This window comes from Anopheles stephensi, chromosome 3 (assembly GCF_013141755.1).
Source record: "Anopheles stephensi strain Indian chromosome 3, UCI_ANSTEP_V1.0, whole genome shotgun sequence".
In the NCBI taxonomy this organism is placed as follows: Eukaryota; Metazoa; Arthropoda; class Insecta; order Diptera; family Culicidae; genus Anopheles; species Anopheles stephensi.
In genome coordinates, this window is record NC_050203.1 from 44,076,023 (window position 1) to 44,100,231 (window position 24,209).

A 24,209-nucleotide genomic window follows, 5' to 3' on the forward strand; every position below is an offset into this window, starting at 1 on the left:
CATTTTAAAAAAATTGTTTTTCTAACCATCCCTAAAGAGCTAAAATGAATAAAACAGAAAAACCCCGGATGGGTTTGAACGGGAAATGGGAATGTAATTGTTTGACCCATTTCAATAGCTTCATGTTGTGTTTTTTGTTTGTCCCCGTGTCGCATTCAGTCCCCGTGTCGCATTCAGTCCCCGTGTCGCATTCAGTAATAGGATTCTCATATCCCTGCGGCATTAAAAGTCAGTTACAGACAAAACAAAAAACAAAAGCAAAGAAACTGACTTGAGGTAATTTTTTGATGATAATGTAATTTCATGCTGGGTTAAATGCATATATCAAATGGCATGTTGGAAGATTTTGTTAGATGATTTGGAATTTTCTTTTTTAGAGAGATATTAAACCGTTAGAGAGATATTAAGATTTTTCTCTGTTGCGTCTCTTGTGCAAAGTTAGAGAAAATCGGAGGAAGATTTCACAAGATAAAATACAATTTAAAAACTCATAGACTGAAGACTGCAAGGCTTTCTTAGGGCTTGCTTTCAATTCGAATGTCCTTGTTTCTGACTGCTCTGAAAGAGAAATTATTTTGATAAATGTTCTCCTTTTCCACCAACACAGTCATAGACAGCAATAGACCCGGACCAACAGTAGAACTGGACAACCACACCGCAATCTCCACACATCCACAACCGAGCACGCCCGGTATAAGGCGAAGTATCAGAGAGGAAATGCCTTGGTAATTTTTTTTTGTGAATTTTGTGTATTTTTGGACATTTGTATTTCGTCAGCACATGCGGTGCTGACAATACGGCTTCAAGCCGTCTTAATTTAAAAAATAAATAAAATAAATGTTCTTCTTTGGCACTACAACCTCGATAGGTCTCGGCCGGCAATTTCTGGCTTTTGGAGACTTGATTTTATTCGTAGCTGGATAGTTAAGTCCTGCGTACGGGGAAGCGATTTGGATGACATTTTTAAACCCCCAGTCTTGCCGTGTGAAGCCCTGCAAGGCTACAGGACCGCCCCTGTGATATTGATAAATAGTGTATAATATTATCAGATTGAATTTAAAAAAATCATACTTTTAACTACTGTTAGCGTCTGCAGCACACTAAGCAGAACACACCTTGCTGAACTTTACAAGAAAGTAAACATAATCTTAGCATGTGTGTCCTATTACTCACACGCTTCAATGCAAGCCCAGTGTTTCAGTATTTGTACTACACCAAATATTCGTTGCACAGCATAATCTATGAAACAGGTCCATACCCGTAATTGGAATTTCGTGTCCATTGCTGTAGAGCTTCAAACTGCCTGTGCATCAAACGTCAAGGAGCAAGGAGCAACCTCCAATGAACATCCAGCGGTCGGTAAGCAGTACACTTGCCTGGCCGAAATCTGTCGCAGCATTGCATCCCTTTGAACGGTTTCATTTTAAATCTCGTGTAAATAATTCATTTCCATTCATGCGATGCAGAAATCAAGAATGCTGAAAGTCTGATAAAGCTGATAACCTACTGTGATCAGGGTGCAACAAAATGGGGGTTAACCTATGGTGTGGTCTAGTGCCGGCTGGTTGTCAGTCGGTGTTCGTCAATCGGCTCGCTGCGAAGGATTTGAACGGTTGCACCCTCTTCAGCAATGTCTAATTGAATCATATCTGGCTGATTGCGTGAAGATATTTTCACTGACTCTTGACTGACAAACTCGGTCCCTGGACCCGAACAAAGGGAGATCCCGCACGGTATTGGGATGGTAGAATTATGCTTCACATTCAACTAACGCCTCAAAACACGTCCGTGCTAAATATCGAGAAACGTTGAATGTTTTCCGAAAATGAATCGCTTAGGGTGAACATTACGAGAACCGCAAATTTGATCTCGTCAGGAGTGGGGAAGGATTTGCCCGCCTGCTGAACCGAAATGCCGCCCATGTGCAATCTTAAAACTCAATTTAAACTCCGTTCACCATGAGCAGAATTGATTTTCGGCGCAGACGATAGAAAATTAAAAGACGTTTTTCAAGGGCTAGAATACGGGTTCAGCAGGTTATTCATTTTTTCACTACTACGGAGTGACAGTGAAGAACCTGTTGAGTACACAACGATAACGAAAAAACTAGCGACGTCGGTTTGCAGGCATCTTTGAGGGATATTGCGCGCAAGATCGTTATCAATATCGTAAGCCTTTTTAGCTTGCACGAAAAAGTAAGGTAATGTTGAGCTATATTAGCATATGCTTCTTTGGTTTCATAAATCATTGCGTGTTCCGAAATCTTGAATGAAATGTTGCGCACTGTATGGTGCCTGTTGCTGATTTGATTGGCTTAAGGTACAATAGAGGTTCGAATGGTTTGTATCTTCAATCGTTTATAAGAATTTATCGAATTATAGCATAGATAGATACGTAGATACACCAATCAATCATCATCACGGTGATGGAGCATCATGCGAATGGTCGTTCGATAACGGGCAACCAACACTTCGTATCGAAAAGCGCTGAGTAACCTATAAATATATGATGAACACATAAATGTTAGACGAAGAAATCAGAACCTCTTCATTTTCCAAACGAAGAAGGGCTGATTCATCCGGAACGGGAACAGCCTGGCATTGAGATAAAATATGCAGAATGGGCAGAATAATCTTTGTGGAATTGTATCATACAATTATTCTACCGATTATCGTATTCGTATTGTGCCACCTCGTATGGCACTGTGCTTAGCACTCAACGCGGCGTTTGTACTTTCTTCCTAATGTAAGCGCAGCAGTATTGTACTACAGTGATTTACAGTTTTCGTGTGCAGCTTGTATAGTTCTGGTACTTTAGCAGCGGCTCATTCTACGCAGACAACGCATTGAATTGACTTACCAACGCTTTCTTTGAGCATGGGCGTCATGTGTGTGCCCTCACGCCAAACGTGAGGACTTCCATTTATCTACCGTCTACCGTCTATTGGTATACAGCACTTACACACACACATACACTGGAAAGGTGTGCAAATGAAAATAGGATGGAAATCCAATATTTACCATACAACAATGATGATTACAGCGGCAGGGTCGACCAGGCGTTGTCTAAGAGCGTATCGTTACCCCGGGTACACACACACACACATGTGTGTAGGGTGATTTTTGTGCTTTTTCATCCCACGCGAAACGAGACGAGTAAACATCATTTCATTATTCATTTGTTCAACTCTCAAATCACATCTACAGTCATTTCGCGTCTTGTCGCCTGATGCCGTTTTAAGTTATAGTCGGTCACAGTCTTTAAGCGTGTTTACATGCTAAATGGTACAGCTTATCCTTTGAAATAATTTCATTTTGGCAACAGCATTTGCGTGACTTGCTCAGCATTGTAATAGCACTTAGAATACAAAATACAACGGTTGAAACTTTATTTTGTGGAACGACGAGGGAAAATGTTAGGTATCTCACTTAAAACTTAAACTAAGACTTTAAACAAATAGTATGTCCTTCAATGCTAATTTAAAATATGGTCCCATTTAAAAAATTAACATTGTATTTCATTATCATTGTATCTATTTGTAATTTAAAAAATATATATTATTTCGTATTTTTATTTATACGAAATAATGAAAACATTTTTCTGCACATTTGAAAGAGGCATCATGAATTTTAATTAAACACTGCAAGCCAAAAAGTCACATTTCAATCTCGAGAACATCAAGCATGAACGCCGGCCGTCTTCCTGAGTCAGAGAATGAGTCGGAAATTTCACCCACTTTAACTCGTGAGGAAATTTCATCCACAGTCTTCCTGAGAGACTGATGAATAGACGTACGGCGTACGATACAATGCAATTCATAAAAAAAATCATTTATTTCTCTCACACTGTCATCAACGTCAATGAAGTAAATCTGACGCGTTTCTAGCAATGAGAGCAATTTTCCAACTGATTGGTTCATCAATTAGCAACTGTCGTTGAACGGATCGGACTAATGACCGTATCGTAAATTTGCTTTAACAGTTTGCAGTTGATTGAAAAGGCATCTAGAAATTATTTAAAGCGCACAATATTCATGATAGTTACACAACGTGATATACTGATACACTGATTTATCAGCATAGGTGTTGTTTTTCCTAAGATTGTGAGAATTTCAAATGGTGCTAGCAATAGCTCACTTCCTAGACATAGTTTAATGCTTATATCCGATATCGCGTTTACATAGTTCTGACAGTTTTCAGCCGCATAGCTAATGGGTGGTCCCGAACCTACGACATCACATATGTACGAAAAAATGCATTTATCTAACCGCATGTTCCTTTATGTTTCCTAGAGAAAGCAAAAAAAAAAGACAAACATCTCAACAGTCACAAAGTTCTCCAGCAAGTCACAGCGTATAATCAAATAGAACGGATGAAGGCGGCTCAAAGCAAAGGAAAAGAACTCAATAAAAATGTTCCCCAGTACAAACAAATGCACCGACCACAGCAATGTGGTTTCTGTGAGCGCACCAAGCGCTTACCATTCACACAAGTTCGTCAGATGAAATACCGTCCGTGATGTGTTTTGTTTACAAATCTGTCCTTACACTCCGTGTCCTTGCGTTGTCATCATCATGTTGTAGATCGTGCAAGTTAACAGTTTCGATGATGCATGCATATTTTCTCGTGAAAAAGGCAAGCTCACGCCGTTCAATTAGTTTTTGTTTTCCATATTTTTCACGCAAAGCTTTTAAAGTTCAGATTTTATATATTGTTGGCTTTCATAATTAGACGTACGCTTCACCTTTCTGCAAGCTGAAACACGAAGCCCCTCAGAACGGGTGTAAAATCGCTTAGCTTTGCTTTCGGTACTGTAGTAAACATTGCCGCAGTGTGCTTAGGCCCAGTCCTACGCGAAGATCGTACCTGCCGGAGCAACGCCAGACGATGAAGTTAATAATTATTTCTGTTTGCTTTTGCTGCGTTACGTAAACAACAGCAGTTTCCAAGGCATTGTTTACGCTGCGTTGTCATGTTTAGTGCCTCTTGGCCATTGTCTTTTCAAACGCAGGATATCGATCAGAAGTTCAGTTTGCCAGTGAAATCCACCGTACTTGACATTGCGGGTAAAGAATATTTGAATTTGAAAAATGTAAAGCATAAAACTCGATTGCTGCCACTGACTATTGTATTGTTAATAAAATAGTACCAAATCACAACAGTACCAAAGACGTCTTGCCTTAAACCCTTCTTTCATGCATTTTGTATTTTATTAAACTTGTACCAATCATAATTGTACATGCATTGGTTGTGTAAGCAGCTTAAAACATGTTGTTACATTTTTCTTAGTACAACTTTTTTTTAAAGCAAATGGTCTGCTGACTCTGACCAAAAGCATCCTACATAAGCGAGTAATGAAATGACGGTAAAAACCAAACACATTTATAATACTCTGTCCGGGGATACATAATCGTGCGCCAACACGTGCTCCCTAAACGGTTGCATAAACACACATTTATAAACCCAGTCCCACAGCGTTATGTCTCCTGCTTGTCCTGTGTTACCTGACAAAAGCATTTATTTGCGTTGTAAAAGGACGAACCGGTGAAAAAACTGTTTCCCGTCGAGATGTTTGTCCCTTTCAAGTGCGTTGCAGTAGCTTTTTCAGCGAGTTAGGAAATGATTTTAAGATTTCGCATCTTATAACGAACGAACGAACAAAAAAAAAAAAACATCATCTTACATTCGTTCGGATTCTTTTCCAAGGTACGCATTCTAAGGCAACGCTGTGGCAGCGGGGAAAAAACCAACCTTAAACAGAATGTTGTCACCCCTCGTACCCAAAAAGCACAGTAGTAATGTGGACTTGGAACATTTTTGTATAAAAAAAATCTGGAAAGGATGATGGCAAGCAGCAATACACTGGACGTAAAAAATTGGACCATAGAATAATGTGAAGCTCCTTTCCGCTTCGGTTATGCTGTTGACCAACTCTCGGCGTGGTTAAGTCAAACGCTGTTGAAGGACGAGGGTATTTGTTTGTCGCGTTTACCATCAGCGTGATGTAGGTGAGTGTACCCATGAGGGAACACACAAGCATGGTTTATAGTGTAAACCTTTTACCTCGTCCCTTCTTTTTTTCTTTGAAGAGCCAACCTTTTACCCTTTATTCGATCTTTACAAAAAGTGTAGCACACGGAAACCTGGGAAAACGCACTGCAGCCTGTGGCTTGCATGTTGGCTCTCGGGCCAAGAGGACAAGATAAGTGACTCGTTATTTGCAAACGTCCGCCACAAAGCAGTGTTTGGCGTTCGCCGTCGAGCGTATATGATGGCGCGGGTGGGTTTTGGATGATTTCATAATTGACGTAATATACACATCATGTAGTATATAGGAAATATTTTACACACACTATATCATGCTGTGCTACGTTCATACCCCATCATAGAAAGTCATCGTGAAGAGGTCTATGAGACCCAAAGCCTCTATAAATACACAATTGAAAGTCATCAATATTTGCTTTGTGATTCCCTTAGTTTTTCTGGATGGAATATAGAGAAATAATAACAAAATCATAGAAAAATGCAATAAATAAAAGTGAAACGTAAATTTAAGGTATATAGACACTGTTTTACAACTGTTCTGGACTTTCGTTCGTTAAGTCCATCTTTTTTGGTAATTCACAGACAGTGATTCAGCTCCATAAATCCATCAAATTCATCTTTTGACGTAGCGACATTCGACAGTAGCTTACATCTGCCCATAACTCATTCGGTTGCAGGGAGATAAATTTCTATAATCATATAAAACCAGGATTGCTTACATTACGCGAAGCCAATGCAACCGAAGATCAAAGAAAACAACAAAACGTCGGAAAATTCGGACCATGTTTATTTGTGGATTGCCGAAGAAGCGTCCAAGAAGTCCACATAGCCAAGATTAAAATAAAACAAAACAGCAGAAAAGTGTACGAAGCGCATACGATAGCAGTATAGATGCAGGGAACGGAGGATGGAAAGAAAAATGGTGCAACCATTTTCTGGTAAGGCCTACACACACACACACACACACACACACACACACTAGGGCAGTTTATTTATTCAGTCTGTTTTCATAAGTAAGTCAGCTTTTGACGCAAGTTTACGCGATGTGTGATCTTGAACACATTCGAACTGTGCTCAGCAGACCCAGCAAGCGGGAAGTAGCAGCATAATTGTGGAGGACAATAGGTGAATCCATCAATAAATGTTCTAGATCAAATAAACGATTCGGATAGTAGGCGGTGAATACTACCGCCAGATAAAATCAATTCAGAATTATCAGTTGTCACTTGAACATAAGATAAGAGTATGGTCGGTTAATTGGGTCATGGTAAAGGCAGATATCATTTTATCAGCTAGGACATTATTGTTCTCAGTTGTTTTGTTTTAATTTTAAAGGAAGAACTCGAGAGCTCGTGTAGATATTAGAGTTGGAGTTAATGAACTTCAATTTAATGAGCAAATAATAGTAAAAGCAAAGCATTGAGGAGAGTACTGAATCTGTTGCTTCTTATTCTGTGGACACCCAAAGGCTCTCTAAATAATCGATTGAAAAATATTTGGTCTAAAGATCACACTGCTTTACATTGTTTCCCTGTTTTTTTTTTTGTATACGTGAGGCAATGGCCTGGCCTTATTGCTACATTGTTTCCCTATTTAGTTCGAATTTCCTTCGATCCTGATTTGCTCAGTGTAGGCATCATTCCATTCTTCTTCCCCAGAAAGTTTGTTCCCCACCATTCCCTTTTTAATAAATTTTCTACCTTCCAGCTATTTATTCGTAGCTGGATAATTAATCCGGCATAAGAGCACAACCAGGGAGACGAAAGTCCTGGAGAGATTAGAAACCGATGCTTTTCATGTGAACTGTCCGCAAAAGGGAACGAACGAATTCACAGACATTACTTTATTGTCTGTAACAACTTCAATCGAGTTCTTCAAAACAATTTTACAAAAAAGATAACCAAAACTAGTGTTGTTCGAATTTCTAGTATATTATGAAAGGCGATAGTTATATATATGATTAAAAATGTTTGTATAGTAACAAAGAGAGTTCATTCGTTGATAGTTTCGATATTTCACGAAACATTTGACAAATTCAGGTACTCGAGAACAACTCACAGCTATCAGCAAACAGTATAAACTAGCTGAGTCATAAAATAGGAACAAAACAGCTAGTAGCAAATATATGGCAGGATAACCGTCTCCGACTCAACGTCATTCCATTAGACCGCAAAGCATGAGGCAGGTGGATGTAGACGGAACGACGGAGAACTACGCGTCCATGTCCATCAGCATGTTTATCGACGTGAAACAAAAGCCTTTCGAACCATTCGAACTGTTTTTCTATTCCGAGCTCATCGTAATCGAGTATGAACATGCATCCGAAAACAATCGGATTTGAATATTTAGCACGTATTATTGGGGGTAGCCGCGGTTTGCTCGTTGGACGAATCTATTGCTTGGTCTATAACACGCTCGCAGGCAACATGGGTCGGAACATTCGGCTCTCCGAACATGCCGCATGTAAATGTACTCGGGGAAGTCATAACTTGCCCCAGTGACACTACAGTACATCATTACTATTTTCTTTTCCGTACTTTCTTCGGCATTGAGCTTTGGTACGTGTGGCAGTGTTACACGTGCGGCAAGATTCGACCATATCATGCCCTGTTCAATTGAGGGCTTTTTGTCAGCCCATTTCGAAACAAGTTTCGGTTGCGAATGGGATTTGAACAAGCTCAATACTGCAAAGTGTAAATTCTAATAAGCACGAGGCTTCTCAACTTTTTAATCCAAAGTACCAGGTGACACCTCGAATGCGCTGCCAGCTAAGCATCTTCCTTCATACCAGTAAACGAAAATTCATGCATCACAGCACGAATCGGAAGTGCGCCTTCTATCCCATTGTATTTCATATTCCGTGATAAATCTTTCTCTTGATATGCGCTGAAGCCGAAGCATCGCATCGTTCATACATTTCCTTCTGTTAGTTACGCCGCATGGCTTCGGGTGCTGTTAAAGACATCCGCGCGAAGGCATGAGTGTGGATGTGATTTACACAACATGCGGATTAAATATGGCAAAAGTTTAGATTATTATTATTGTTAATTACAATGCAGCTACGGGGAGGCACGCCTGCTTGCTGCCGTTGGCATGACGGGCGTTCGATGCGCAAGAATTTCTGCACTGTCTTGGCGGTTTCGCCGGCTGCCAATGCTGCTTTTGTTGCATAAAAAGACGTACCGCCGCCGTATGCGCTAGCGTCCTTTGTGGTAAATTCACTTCTACGGAATATGTTTTGCGAGTGCGAATCGAGTCTTGGCACAAAAGTTTTGATGTTCTGGCTTGCGACAAACCTCTTGCTCGCGTTCCTGTGTAATACATTTGCGTACGTGCAGCGATTGTTGTTGCGTTGTGCGAGCGCGATGCGCGATGTAAAACTTTTACAGCGATCGCATACTTGTGATAACTTATTTAAACTTACTCAACCTCTGGGAAAAGTGGGACCTGTGAGTTTGGGTGCGCTGCAGCAATGTCAGCTGTCTCCAACGATAAACTTATTCCAATGGCCTGTGACATTCCCAGTTAATCGCTACCCACCAGGATTGCAAATGGAATTATGGTTTAGTGAGAATGTTTCCGGCGAGCTCGTGAGTTTGGCTCTGTTATCGCAGGCCACTCAACAGGATGCCCCTAGTCGTGGATGCCCGGAGTGTGTGTGTGTGTGTGTGTGAATGAGGCCCAACCTCCGTACAGGCAGCACTGTGCTGGAAGGAAAAGCACTGTGCCATAGCTTTCGTGGAAATAACACACGTGCCTTGTGGCCTTTTTTGTTGCTGTTGCTGTAGTTTAAATGATAACGGCTAAAACTACACGGAATACGATTTCAATTATGCATACCTAAATGTTGTTGTTTCATTTCACAATTTCACCCACCTATTTGCGCTACTGCGAATAGGCGCCGGCAAATTTGGATAGTGCCTTTTCTGGGTGAAATTTTAATAATTTTCTTTACACTATCACCGATGAAATGTGCATACTGTTAGTCACACATTCGCTACGAACGTTTAGCTGTAAGCAACTATTTCTTGTACTATTGAACACAAATGTTTTGTATGCTCCTTTATATCCTATACTTGGTAAATTTATCGGCAATAACTCAATCTGTTGTTTTTGCTTCCTTAAAGGTAATAATCGTTTCATATCCTCTCGTTGCAGCTTTAGAGTATCCCAAAATTACGGAACATCCGCTAGACGTCATCGTACCTCGTCACGATCCAGCAACGCTCAACTGTAAAGCGGAAGGCGTCCCGACACCAACAATCACATGGTTTAAAGATGGTGAACCGATTAAAGCCGAACCGGGGTCTCATAAAATGCTGCTGCCCGCCGGGGGTTTATTTTTTCTGAAGGTAATGCATGATAGTAGCCACCATCCGTGTGTCCCATTTCCGTAGCCGGTGTCACTCTATTTCTCCGTGCTGTCGATTTGAATTTTTAATTTCTCAACTCTCGGAACGATTTACTGGGCTCCGATCGGCACATTAGAAGAATGGGGCAAAAAGGTACGTGACATTGGACGCTGCAGATTTTCCATGCACAGTTCATCGACGTACCGCCACACTTTTCCGTCGGTTCATTTTCCTTCTTCCTTCCGGTACGGGCTGCGCGCCGTCGAGCGGTGTCGATGTAAAACGAGCATGACGACGACGATGATGATGATGATGATATCGTTCGACGGGAAAAAAGGGTCTTTCCTGGCTTCTAAATGCACATTGAGCCATCGTCAGGTCTGTTATCCTTTTTTGTGCCACTCCATACAGACATCAAACTAGCATGCTGGAGGAGCCTTGTTCATAGGAAAGATTTCATAAAAAAAAACCGTTTGAAGGAACAATGATGTGGATAACGACGACGATCATCACTGCGATGGTGCACAGCCTCACGGGATGCACAGGCACAAGTAATAATCGTTTCTTTCCGCTCGGTGCGGCCTTCGCCCGAAGTAATAAAATCATTTTGCGACCAAGTGCAACGTATGCAATCTGCCGAAGACTCGTTCTACCCGACAACAGCATTTTCGCAAAGCTCTAGTGTACATACAGTTGAGAGTACAGTTTTGAGAGAGGGGGGTCCCCGTCAGTCAAAAAGTCGCTGGGTTTTTTCATGATTTTATGACAAGCACAAGCAATTATATTTTGAAATTTGAATTTTCCACCATCCCCATTCGCGCTAGCATTGTGCATCCGAGAGTAACTGTATCGTTTCCATTTGAAAATGTGCAAAAATTAGCGACAAAGAATGCAGATCGAGATCGAGAAATGGTGATGTCTTCTGGGCCAGATACCGAGACTTTCTTCACAAAAGAAAATCTGGATCAAAACTGTCGCTAGCTTTCGTTTTCCTTGAGAATGGTAAATTATGTGTTGAGCAGCTGGGGTTTGATAACGGTTCCAATTTTTCTTTAATTTTCCAGGTCGTGCACTCACGTCGTGAGACTGATGCGGGTGTTTACTGGTGCGAAGCGACGAACGAGCTTGGTGCTGTCAGGAGTAACAATGCAACGCTCCAAGTATCAGGTAGGAAAACCCGGAAACTTTGAAATTTATTACTTTACCCACAGATTGGTTAGGTGCGTTGGCGAAGAAAGAATAGAAAACGTTATTCGCAGCTAGAAATAATGGACTTAATCTTCAACAAACTGAACGTGGGACTCTTTTTTTAATATCTTTCATTAGAACATTGAAGCAAAAAACAATGAGTAGCAATTACAAACGAAACCCAACTTTGAGCAAAGCGCGATCTAATCGTTACAAACGGTTGGTTACATGGCTAGTTTTCAATATGCTAATATCTGTTTTGAGCAAAGAAACAAGATTCAAATTTTACTTTTGAAACCCTCAACAATTTTCCCGGCACCCAATTTGATACGCCGAAACAATACGAAACTACACGAAACAATACGAAAATACGAAACAATTTCGTATTTGCTTCCTTCCAATCGCTGATCGCATCAAACAAACAGCTTCTTTTAAGACTTTTACTAACATATGTTTTAATACGATTAAACTGAACACAAATTATCACATTTTATACCTGTATTTGTATGTGTTCGCTCAAGTCTTTGGTCGTGGCTTTATCAGAGGGCGATTAAACAAATCTTCTGCTCTCTCTCTCTCTCTCCCTCTCTCTCTCTTTCTCTCTCTCTCGCTTTCTCTCGGTGCGTTGTGTATTAATTCCAGTCTCTTAGTAGAATTAAATTTTCGTTCGCTTTCTCTTCGTGAGTTAAGCCGAACGGAATTAAGAATAAATTACTTTGAGATACCCAAAGCCAAAGCGATAGCGGTGCCAATCATCACACGCCCGGACGCAGGATTTAACCATCCAGCAACGGGTAAAAATCAACTCAAGGAAACTAGAAATAGCAGACCAAGACCTCTCGAGAATGCTTGCCTGCATGTAGACTTTCATCGAAACAAATGCAGCAAAAGTGGTTGACAGCACTAAAACCATACATAAACCCTTTTTTTATGCGTTTGTCCTTTTTGTTGTCTCCACGGGCTGTACATCAACTTAATGAACATCTTCCATATTGTCTAGCTGTGAGACGAATATTTGAAAGGCACTTATAGAGCTCATATATGGATGAGGATCGTCTGAGAGTGGTTGACAGCGCACTTACCACCTGACGTTAGTCCAGCACAAGTGCGCATGTGGCTCTTTACCAATTATTTAATCACACCATCATGTGTTGAGTTGCTCACAAGGGCACTAAAGAACAGATCATTTGCTGTTCATGCATTACGTCAGGTGGTATCAAAATACAGGAGATTAATTTTGTGTACAACTATTCAACTATTCAACCTATAAAAGAACACAAAGGATTAGTGATGGGCGCTCGGAATCGGAAATACTTGGTTCCGATGTGATTTTGCATTTCTCTGTTGACACAATTTCAAAAATGCAATAAAACGGCAATATTTAATCAACCAAATATCATGTTGTATCTTTCTTCGGACCACTCCGCAATCGATTGCGACCAAACGATCATTTTGCTCAACACTACAAAAGGATGTTAAGAGTTCACGCTTGACAAAAAATCTGTTATCTGTATATTGCCTACTATTTGTGTAGGTTTACATTAAACAACGTTTTGGGTAGATTCTGTCACTTTTGCACCACACCTTTGGGAAACAAATTTCGCCGCCTGCATATTAATGGCCCGTTCTGAATCTTTTATTATGCAGCCATATCTTTCCTACCCAGTGAGTTTGCACAAAAATAGCACAGCACTGCCACAAACTAAAGTACGCCGGGCTGGCTGGCTGGCTGGCTGGAACGCTGCTGTATCTTTTTTTATTTGAAAATGCTGAAATAACTACACTTTTTCATATGAGAGTGCTCCCACTGCAAGCGCTAAACGTATCGTATCGTCCTCGTCCTGCGGTAGGACCATCTTGTGTACTTTGATAGCATGCGGGAAGGAAAAAGCGTTCAAGTGTGTGAAAAATAATGGCCAAGGGGAGATTTCAACGGATAAAAATGTGCAAGAATATTTATTCGAGTCCCTGTCATAAATAAAAGGTGCCAGGGATCGCCTTCAAGGATGGCCGGTCAGCATAAGAATGCAATCTTGCTTGTGTTTTTAACGTCACAGGACGCCGTTGTGGTTCTCTGGTCAGCAGTGGTTATGCTGCAATACGTTCAACGCGAAGAATAAATGAATGAGCTAGCCGGGATCCACGATGGATCGTACTTTTTTGGTTTTAAATTGAACCATCCATCGCTTCGATCGCATCCGACAATTGGTCAAATAGTCACTGGCAGAATCTGCCTTTGCTTTTTCACCGCAAACTGATTGTCCTTCTAATTTACACCCGCTGTACATCGATTCCTTTGCTAACTGTTTGCCTTTAAGCTGTCTATTAACTTAATAGCGTTTACTGCAGAGCATGGATGTATCTCAGCGCCAGTTAATCCAATTTGTACAATCCATTCTCACTGCATCGGGCGGATTACGATATTTGACAAATGATTTCGTTGATCCTTCCATCCCGCTCGTCATTCTTCATTGAACAGTCTCTTGTACATAATACACCACAAGCGTCCACGGGTAATCGAGGTGGATTGCACTCTCTCCCGCTGCTGTTCCACCATCACGAAGGCCCTGGAACGGATCAATGGTTTCATATTTTATTCCCGCAATGCTCTCCCGATCGGCTCCCGGCCAAAAACGTGGCTAATTCACCACGTATTAATCTTATGTTCGGATTTTTAAAGGGGCGAGAGTTTCCGTACCGGAAACAGCATCACGCGCCGTTTGCTGGCAAACCATGCCATTATGCCGTGTCCGCAACCATGGACATAGTCGTTGTCCTTCTGCATTAACTTTTTGCGATAGGATTACGGTGAATACAAGATTGGTTAGCGTAAAGTTTTGCAAGTCACGTTCCGTGGAATGTAATCGACACCCTGTAACGTGCGTTCGTATTTTCGTGACATTCGGTCTTGTTTAGCTTACCCGTAGCATTTTCGTGTACCGTATCGTACGTACAGCGGCGCGATATGCAGTGCCGGGGCATTATGTGGCGCAAATCGAAGAAGATACATTAGGAAGGTTCTGTATTGCAAACGTAGTCTGTGACATTAGTTACTCGAAACGCAGCACAGTTCGGCCAGCGATGGCCGAACGCAGCGGGGTGGCGCGGCATTTTATCTCGTCCGGGCAAACACTTCGATCCTATTTGTTGCCGTTTCACGTATGAACTCGGAAACTTGGCGTGGATGGTTCGTGTTTGAAAAGTTGTTTTTAATACCTGGTCTTTATCACCGGGTAAGATTAGTGTTCATGGGGTTTTTGGTGTGGATTATAACTTTGGCAGGGAAACTCTTCTGCACCAAAGCCAAGGACTTACATGTTCCTGCCAAAGGTAATCCGTCAGCTCGAATGAGCATTTCGAGACTATTTTACTTCGTTTTTGCACATTATTCGCAGTGCATCTAGCGTACTCCGTCAATATGAATTGCTCTCTCTCTCACACACACACTCTCTCTCTATATATATTTATATGTATCTCTGGGTGTATCGGAGTAAAAAGTCAATTCCTCAACCTATCCGGTTATTTTATTCTGCATCGTTCACTAACCCTCCGGTCCAGCGTTCGTTGATGGAAGTAAAGAAACAAAACTAACTTCCCACTACTTTTGGTGCCCTAAATATTAAGCTAGATATTTGCAACTTTGTTTATGTAGAAAATTATCGTGTACGTTCCATCGTGTGATGTTTGATTTCAGTGCTGCGGGAAGAGTTTCGCCTGGAACCACAAAACACACGGGTAGCGCAGGGTGAAACGGTACTGCTGGAATGCGGACCACCGAGAGGCTCACCGGAACCTACCGTTTCCTGGCGCAAAAACGGACAAACTTTGGATCTATCCAGCTCCAAGCGGTAAGTCACACGGTCACACAGAGGTTTGGTAGCTGTGTTTGCCTGCCGTCCCTTCGACCAACCACATTACACATTATTTATTAACTTTGGCATGAATAACAACATTTGCAAGCTGGGTCATTTTATTTGTGCCACCAAACTTCCAGCGAGCGATCGTTTTTTTTGTTGTTGCATGAATAATGGAGGTATAATGATACTTATCAACACTTCCGGCCATGGCCGAAAAGGGTCCGTGAACTTTGGCAGCTCTCTCGCTCTCGTTAGTAAAAGTTAATCTTTCGCATTCCGACATCTCGTTTTTCATCAACTAAACTAAGCAATGCATTGTAACCGGTCCAAATAAATTACTACTTTCACAGCATCCGTATCGTGGACGGTGGCAATTTGGCCATACAAGATGCTCGCCAATCAGACGACGGTCGCTATCAGTGTGTGGCGAAGAATATAGTTGGAGTGCGCGAATCCACCGTTGCCTTTCTGCGAGTGCACGGTAAGTGGGCACCGGGATAAACCCGGTACACGATTTCATTTTCGGTGGACCCTTTTGGATGGGGGTAGTAAGTATTTTTGATTTTTTGCTTTTGTTTACAGTGAAACCATTTCTAATACGTGGGCCCCAGGATCAGACCGTTGTTGCCGGTAGCTCGGTAGTGTTTCAGTGCCGGGTCGGAGGAGAACCATTGCCAGATGTTCTGTGGAGGCGAACCGCTTCCGGAGGCAACATGCCGCTCGGTACGTATGCGAAGCGCATTTCATGATAATCGGAAACGTAAAACGGAAACCCCGTGCAGGAAGCTGGAAATCGAACGTGCGAACCTGCGAATGGACCAATACTAGTAGGGAGTAGGATGGGATGGTGTTTTATGTGTTGTCATTAGTCGTATTATTATTGGCTTGTTTATCATAAAACAAACAACGTACGGTCAGCGTGGCCATGAGCCACGAAAATGGCTACGTGAGTACAACTTTGATCCCTCTAAAAGGGTTGTGCGGTTAGCTGCCCATAAATTCGAATGCCCGGATAAAGTTGTCACGTTTGTACTGGTGTAAGCAATTGCGAAACAGGAAACTAGACGAACCGCATCAGGATATACACCACCACTCGCCTAGGTATGGTCGGGCCCGGTTGAAAATAAATTAATTACCGATACTACCGTACCGTAAGTGTCCTCGGTGCGTTATCTTTTGGCGTGTGCTAAGCGCATCGCTGGAAGAGAAACGTATTTTCGGACAAAATTACGAACGAAAACTAAAACCTTTTAAAGATAAGGATGTAAAAACTACCGCCAACTGTTGTAGATAGCAAGGTTCAGCAGTGCGCTTATCATGTTGTTTAAGATTTATATTTCCTAAGCAAAACCTATCGATTGATTTTTCGTCTACTCCCCTTTTTTGGTACTAAGCCTCGGAAGATCTTGGCATTTCATTTCGCACTTTCTTCACTGGATATCGCGAAATGGTTCGTGGTGCATACGATGCGAATCCGACATCGAACCTTCCGTGATAGAAACCACTGTGCCAATCCTGTCGAAAGCATAGCATATACGTATATATTATCACAGATATTGACAACCAATGAGACAACAGTCATACCGAAGAGTCGTTCGTGTTCTTCTACCATTTCCACGCTGCAGACGCACGGCCATTTGAGCTATCGATTGAAGCATAAATCACGGCAGTAATTTCTATTAATTTGAACCCCATGTTCGCTTCCGAATATGTTGTACTTGAAAACAAGAAATCGGAGACTCGGTAAAGATAAACTGCTCTTTCTAACGTATGCACGCCTGCCCTATCCCCAACAGAACGAGTCCGTGTGCTGGAGGACAGAAGCTTACGAATAGATGACATCACAATCGAAGATATGGGCGAATATAGCTGCGAGGCGGACAATGCTGTCGGATCCATCACCGCATCCGGTACATTGGTGGTGCATTGTAAGTTAAGACATATAACGTTCAGTTGCATCGTTAATTCGTTTGACCACAATCGAAGCACTTTCTGGTGACCCCTAACCACCTCCCGTTTCATTCGCCCCATCCACCGCAGCACCTCCCAGCTTCCTGGTACGGCCCAAAAATCTGCTTATCGAGCCAGGATCGGAAGCATTATTCGAATGTCAGGCAACCGGACACCCATACCCAACGCTTTTTTGGTCGGTAGAAGGCAACCGTACGCTGCTGCTACCGGGCAGCCGGATGGATAACTTGGAGGTTACACATAACGCAGACGGTACCAGTGTGCTCTCCATTACACAGATCGGCCGCATGGACAATGGGAAGGTGATCGTGTGCAGTGCCGTCAACAGTGTCGGCAGCGTCAGCACGCGCGTCGTGTTGAGCGTAAATCTTCAAGATGATCGGCCGCCGCCCCTAATTCTGCAGGGTCCATGCAATCAAACGTTGCCCATCAAATCCGTTGCCATCTTGCCGTGCAAGGCGAGTGGCGTGCCTCCGCCGGTGATATCGTGGTACAAGGATGGCATACCGGTATTAGCCACAGAGAAGATAAACATCACCGAGTCAGGAACGCTGGCCATAGCCGAGTTGAGCAAAATCGATGACAGCGGGTTGTATACCTGCGTCGCTAGCAGCAAATCTGGCAAAACTACCTGGAGCGCAGTGCTGCGGATTGACGTTCCAACGAATCCAAACATCAAATTCTACCGTGCACCAGAAGCGGCTACCTTCCCTGGGCCACCCGGTAAGCCACAGGTAACGAACATAACCGAAACTTCCATCACAATCTCTTGGGCGAGCAGTAGCAAGGTCGGTGCATCCAGCCTGCTCGGCTATACGGTGGAACTGTTTGGACGCAACCAAACCGAAGGCTGGTTGCAGGTTGCGAATCGTCTCCAAAACAATATTTTCACACAGACCGGGCTGAGCGCTGGTGTGACGTACTACTTCGTAGTTCGTGCCGAAAACTCTCACGGTTTATCACTGCCAAGTCCACTTTCGGAACCTATTCTGCTCGGAATGGTAAGACACTCGTACTGCGTGTTTGTTGTTTTCTTTTCTTACGACGGTAAATCTTACGTCGAATCTATTTTTCAGAGTGACAGTTTTGGTGCTGGTATCGACATGAGTGAAGCCAGAGCCAGTTTACTGTCGGGAGATGTAGTAGAGCTCGTTAATGCTACCGCAATCGATTCCACCTCAATGAAGCTGGTGTGGGAGGTAGGGAATGTTGAGTTGGGGATGGAGTTCGATCAGCAGGTTATTTAAAAATACCGTCTTTTCCTTTTGCACAATACCAGATCATCAATGGGAAGTATGTGGAGGGTTTTTATATTTACTCACGAGCCACCACGAACTCCGATCGTGCAGCCGGAGGACAATCGTACAAAATGATGACCGTTTTGAATGCTGGCGCATCGTCTTGTTCTGTGACGGGACTAGAGAAGTACACGGAGTACGAGTTCTTTGTGGTACCATTCTACAAAACGGTCGAAGGCAAACCATCGAACTACCGTCTAGCAAGAACACTCGAAGACGGTAAGAACCGTTGCTGATTAGTCATACGTATCGATTTGATTGCAAGGCTTTTTTCATGCATTTCTTTCAAAATAGTACCATCGGAACCACCCTACGGCATGGAAGCTTTGCTGCTGAACTCTTCTGCAGTGTACCTAAAGTGGAAAGCACCGGCTGCAAAAGCACAAAATGGTAATTTTTCATGCATTTCAAGCTGAACGCAAACACTAACCGCGATAGTTTATCTTTCCTTAGGTATTCTCCGAACTTACAATATTATCGTGCGAGGAGTCGATTTGCGTACAAACTACTCCAAAGTGCTTAGCAATGTAACGATTGAAGCAACCTCATCAACGCTGCTGCTTGCAAATTTGACCGAAGGTGTAACGTACACGGTCAGCATAGCCGCTGCTACTTCCGCCGGCTTGGGACCATTCAGCAGTCCTGCAACATTGCGTCTCGATCCGATCACCAAGCAACTGGATCAAACTTCTCACCGATACCCGATCAATCATAATAATATGGACGATATCCTTACGCAGCCCTGGTTCATCGCGGTACTGGGTTGCATACTCGTACTCATGATGATCTCGTTCGGTGCAATGGTGTTCGTCAAGCGTAAGCACATGATGATGAAACAGTCAGCGCTTGCCGCTTTACGTGGTAAGTTTCTGCAATAGATGAATGGTATTTTTTGTGAGCAAAGATGGTGATGGTGAGCAAGTGTTTTAAACGTGACAGGGGTTTTTTTGTGAATGAAGTATGCCAGAAATTCTCCAAATAATAGAAATTTAATTTATCCATTATCTATTACAGCTCATCCCGCTGGAGGTGTCGTAAGATACCTCGCAACGATAGCCTCTGGATGAATCCATCCAATATGGTGTGGGGATATCAGACATCAGGAAGAAGCAAGGACCACATACAGGACTACGCTCCAGTAGGCACGACCTCTACACTCCCGTTAGAGCAACAACACCAGCAAACATTGCTGCACGACAATCGCTCGCGGTAAGTATACGGTCGTAGGCAAAGCGGGAGAAAAATCACACTTGCCTTTCATGCACCCTGCAAACTCGGTTTCCAACTTCCAACATCGGTTGGGGCGTTGGAGTGAGAGACGTTGGCTTTATTTACAATTTTACATTCAAATTTCGCTTCTCGCACAAACAGCTACGTAGAGTACACAGACTATCCAAGCGATTACGCCGAGGTATCGACCTTCAATCCGTTGCCCCACGAAGGGGCGAACCATCTTACGGCGCAACTGGGCGGCAGCAGGGCACCGAGCGAGTACAGTTCGGGCGGAACTCGATCGCCCGCACCGTACGCTACAACCACACTGATTGGAAACTCGAGATTTATTACTGCTCCGGGGAGTGCAACCGGTAATGATAGTCACCTGCATCACCTGCTGCCATCAGCGGCAGCCGGCCAAATGTATTTCGACGGTGATGCCTACTCGGGCGGTTCGATCACACGCGCCCCGTCGGACAATGACAGCGCGGGCTACGGTCGAAACGCTTGCTCGGAATCATATTTCAATCCGAAGGAGAAAATTAATATTACCGAGAACAAGCTGGCAGCTCATACGATGTCCTTGCTGGCGGCTAGCAACGCGTCGGTGAGCGGTGGAGGATATCATCACCTAGTGCCGAGTCAGAACGGAAGTTCGAACGGTCAGAGCAGTGGTGCCAACAGTGCCTGTAGTGCCAGCAGTGGCAGCAGTAATAGCAGCAACGCTGCTGACGCTGGATGCATCCTCGGTCGATCGGGTGGCTCCACTCAACCACCTCCTGCATCGATGCAGATGCCGAGAACACTGAGAAATGGTTCCAATAAAACTCGTTTTAAACTATCCCGAACACCGATTGTAAGCAGTTTGCGGTCCACGTCCAGGCAAGATACGGCATCCAGCGAGCGTGGTAATCAGCCGGTCCAGCATCCGGGGCAGCAGAAGAAAATGTCTTCGCTAAACAACTTGGGACAGAAGCAGCAGCAGTTTTATATCAAAGTAGGTGAAACGGGAGTGCCGGGCAGTACAAACAGTTGGAACCACTCCACCGCCAGTGCAATGACCATGGCTAACCTGTACCAAAACACGCACGCCACCATGCCGCCGCCCGGTGCGCACGGTGGCGATACAAATGTGGTTGTCTACCTGCCCACCGGAAACCGCAGCGTCATTAGCTATCGTGCCGGGTCCGACGTTGGGGACGACGTGTGAAGCTGGTGGAGCGGCGGTTATTTATAATAATTTATTCTAAACTGCAATTATGTGCATGACCTGCAGAAGAAAGCTGACTGACGGTAGACGTAATCTCAGTGCCATCATCTCATTACGTACCCGACTGTACTGAGGGCGAGCGTCGTTCCTAGTTCCTAGTATGTAAGAAGATTCTATGTTGTACCTATTAGCGTAGGATAAACGAATGCAGAAGAAAAGCGCCAGGTATCGCTTGTGTTTGACTTTGCCAGTGTTGCCGCATTGTGGCAGATGGCGAAACCATACCGTAAAAACAAAGCACAAAAAACCAAAACAATGTACGAGCAAGACTGATCCATAAGCTTCCAACATGTGGGCACGTGGGAACTGGTGGGCAGGGAGTAGGCGACTGTAGCGGGAGCGTTCATCAGGAATCAGAAACCCCTTTCATACCTTCATACACCTCTACAAGTACTTCCAATGAAACTCGATGTAAATAAATTAGACGGTGACCACCAATTAAAATTCATCCAACCGCAACGATACGTGTTCCGGTAGGCTGAATCCTGTGTGTGTGTGTATGGCTTCGATACATCAACGTTGTAAACTGCGCAACGGATAAACGGAACGATATAGAGTCCAAAAAACGAAACGAAAAACGTGTGTCTCCATTTTTTGCAGCACTTTGTTTTTGTACTGTTTTCATTTGTTCTAACACTGTCATAACCGTTTTTTTCCATTTTTCTTCAAAAGTTTTAGAAATTTTTTTAACTCCTTTTTTGTGTGAGATTTAAACATGCATATCACCAGTCACACTCTAGCAAAGGATTTGTTTTACTTACACGACAAACGATATAGACTCTTGAGAAATCTTAATATTATGTTCCTTTTACTTCTACACGTTACAAAAGCCAAATCACGATTATCGAATGTAAAAAAAAAACAATGTTAAACAGATAAACGACAGCCATATGCTTCACAAGACTTCTGGAAAAGCTGTGCAGCTTCACTATTACTAACTTTCTGCTACCTAACCTTGCTGTTGCATTACTTTAATCTTTACAAACACACATCATCGTTACCTATTTCCGTACGACCTGCACCTAGGCTAAATCGATTGTACATAGGCAAGCAAGCAAAGCAATATTATCCCTCCGAGCTATGAAACAAAAGTAACTGGATCGAACCCACGGACCCATGTGCGCATAGACCGACCTGTCAGGCCGTTTTCTTTACCTTTATCGTTCAAACAGATGATCAAAAGATTATGTACTACTCGATGAGATGTATCCTTGTTTGTTTTTATGTATTAAAGTGCTTTACCGGTTTAGGCTCGAAATGGTTGTACATAATGCTGCATAGTGTCAATTGTAAAATGAATAAAGCACACAAACAAATCGGAAAAAGCATGTTGGAGCACGGGAAAAAGAAAGAAAATAGCATTAAAAAAATTAAGAAAGAAAGTCACGTGCGTAGAACGGCATTGGTTGATGGACGTTTAACATTGTGGTGTTTCATTGATAAGCTTATTATCAAATATGGTTTTCAGTACATCCATGCCACTGAAATACAATCATTGCGGAATGGAGACGCCTTATCCTTCATTACGGGTATTTTCACAAGGTTACCTTCGCAAACTTGGAATGATAAATACCAATCTATAAAACAGATTTACTACCCTGCTTGTGTTTGTTGAAAAATTCATAGCTCATCAAACAATCTAACGTAACATTTCAAGTCGACGTGAAACATCAAAGTTATTCTTTGATTTATTATTATAAGAGGCTACAATAACACAGTCACAGTTTAGTAAACGGAAAAGGAAACTTTTCCACATTGCTTTAGCAAGGCCCATTGATAAGCCTTTTTTCAATAGCTTCCTAATCCAATTTGTCCTTGGCTATAGTACCATATACAATCGAATATTAAAGCCAGAAAAACAAGCTCGCTTTACTAAATGACTGTTAATTTCATCTTCGTTTCATCCAGCAACAGTGATGCATGTTTAAATGTTTCATGAAACATTTGAATACGCACCATTGTCCGTCATGTTCAATCCATTACTCTCTCAAGAGTCTCACACGCAGAGACACCGGCTTCCCGCTCAATATTGGTTTCTAGCTAGGAACGGTTCATCGTTTGCACATTTTATGGCCTTTTTCCAAATAATGTAAAACCTGACAACAGAAATGATTTCATGCAGCAGGGAGCAACGGTACTTTCACAGAGAGATAGAGAGAGTCGAATATTTCCCTTTTTTGCCTGATCCTCGTCAGGCTTTTGAGGTAGCCCGACTAGAGGATTTTTCCATTGCTGATGTTGATGGGCAGTATAATCCGCTAGGGTGAGGTTTTAATTCATTCTAAATTTATGTGCTCCATACCTCACCTGGGTAGGAAAATTTAGTGTTTCCGGTAGGTCCGATTTCATTAGTACATTTCGTCACTCTCGCTCTCTATTCTGTTGCACACTCATTGTTACTATTAAAGATGCTTTTTTATGTTTCACTCGCTACTTTGCCATACTCCAATGTTCGGCGAGGTATTTAACACGTATGAAAGAACAATGAATCTTATTGAATTAAAATTTTTACCTTTTTATGTTTCCTTTTACTTTTAAATTAGTATTTCCTGACACAATAATTGATAGGTAACTAAGGTTTTATTCCCCTTTTCTTAAAACATTATCATTACTTAGATAACAGGATCGCTTCTTTGCTTTTTGCTTCTTTTCTAAGCAATCGGTCAAATAAAACAGCTTTGAGAACCACGCACTAGAGGGCGCGCTGAGCAGTAAAAAGAATAGGCTGCGCGCTACGAAGGGCACCGGCTAGCATGATGGATTTAGGCTGCGATCAATCAGTTTGAAAAGTAAGAAAATTAACAACAAACACTTTTGGCACAGGGATAACTCAAATTGTTGTTATATGACTTGCTAAAAAACAAAATAAAGTATACTTATTATAATATCAGTGGCATTATCCACAAAGTTCTTATGAACCACCAAAACTTACATTTTTGGGCCGGGTTGCTTGGTACCTTTCTCTTAACACAAACCCAGAGCAATTACTCTGCGTGCAGAGCTGTTCTATCAGC

General features: G+C 42.7%; 1 protein-coding gene across 1 annotated transcript in view; it reads left to right on the plus strand.

Moving 5' to 3' along the window:
- Positions 1–19,864, plus strand: part of LOC118511006 (roundabout homolog 2) — a 31,496-nt gene extending 11,632 nt beyond the window's left edge. Inside the window, exons 3-14 of the mRNA XM_036053523.1 lie at positions 10,203–10,396; positions 11,461–11,563; positions 15,279–15,432; positions 15,792–15,922; positions 16,024–16,164; positions 17,238–17,369; positions 17,482–18,413; positions 18,489–18,611; positions 18,692–18,929; positions 19,005–19,100; positions 19,164–19,571; positions 19,725–19,864. Of these exons, the coding sequence (XP_035909416.1) occupies positions 10,203–10,396; positions 11,461–11,563; positions 15,279–15,432; positions 15,792–15,922; positions 16,024–16,164; positions 17,238–17,369; positions 17,482–18,413; positions 18,489–18,611; positions 18,692–18,929; positions 19,005–19,100; positions 19,164–19,571; positions 19,725–19,777 (2,705 nt within the window). The 3' untranslated portion in view covers positions 19,778–19,864. The remainder of the gene's footprint in view (positions 1–10,202; positions 10,397–11,460; positions 11,564–15,278; positions 15,433–15,791; positions 15,923–16,023; positions 16,165–17,237; positions 17,370–17,481; positions 18,414–18,488; positions 18,612–18,691; positions 18,930–19,004; positions 19,101–19,163; positions 19,572–19,724) is intronic.
- Positions 19,865–24,209: the final 4,345 nt, after the last annotated feature.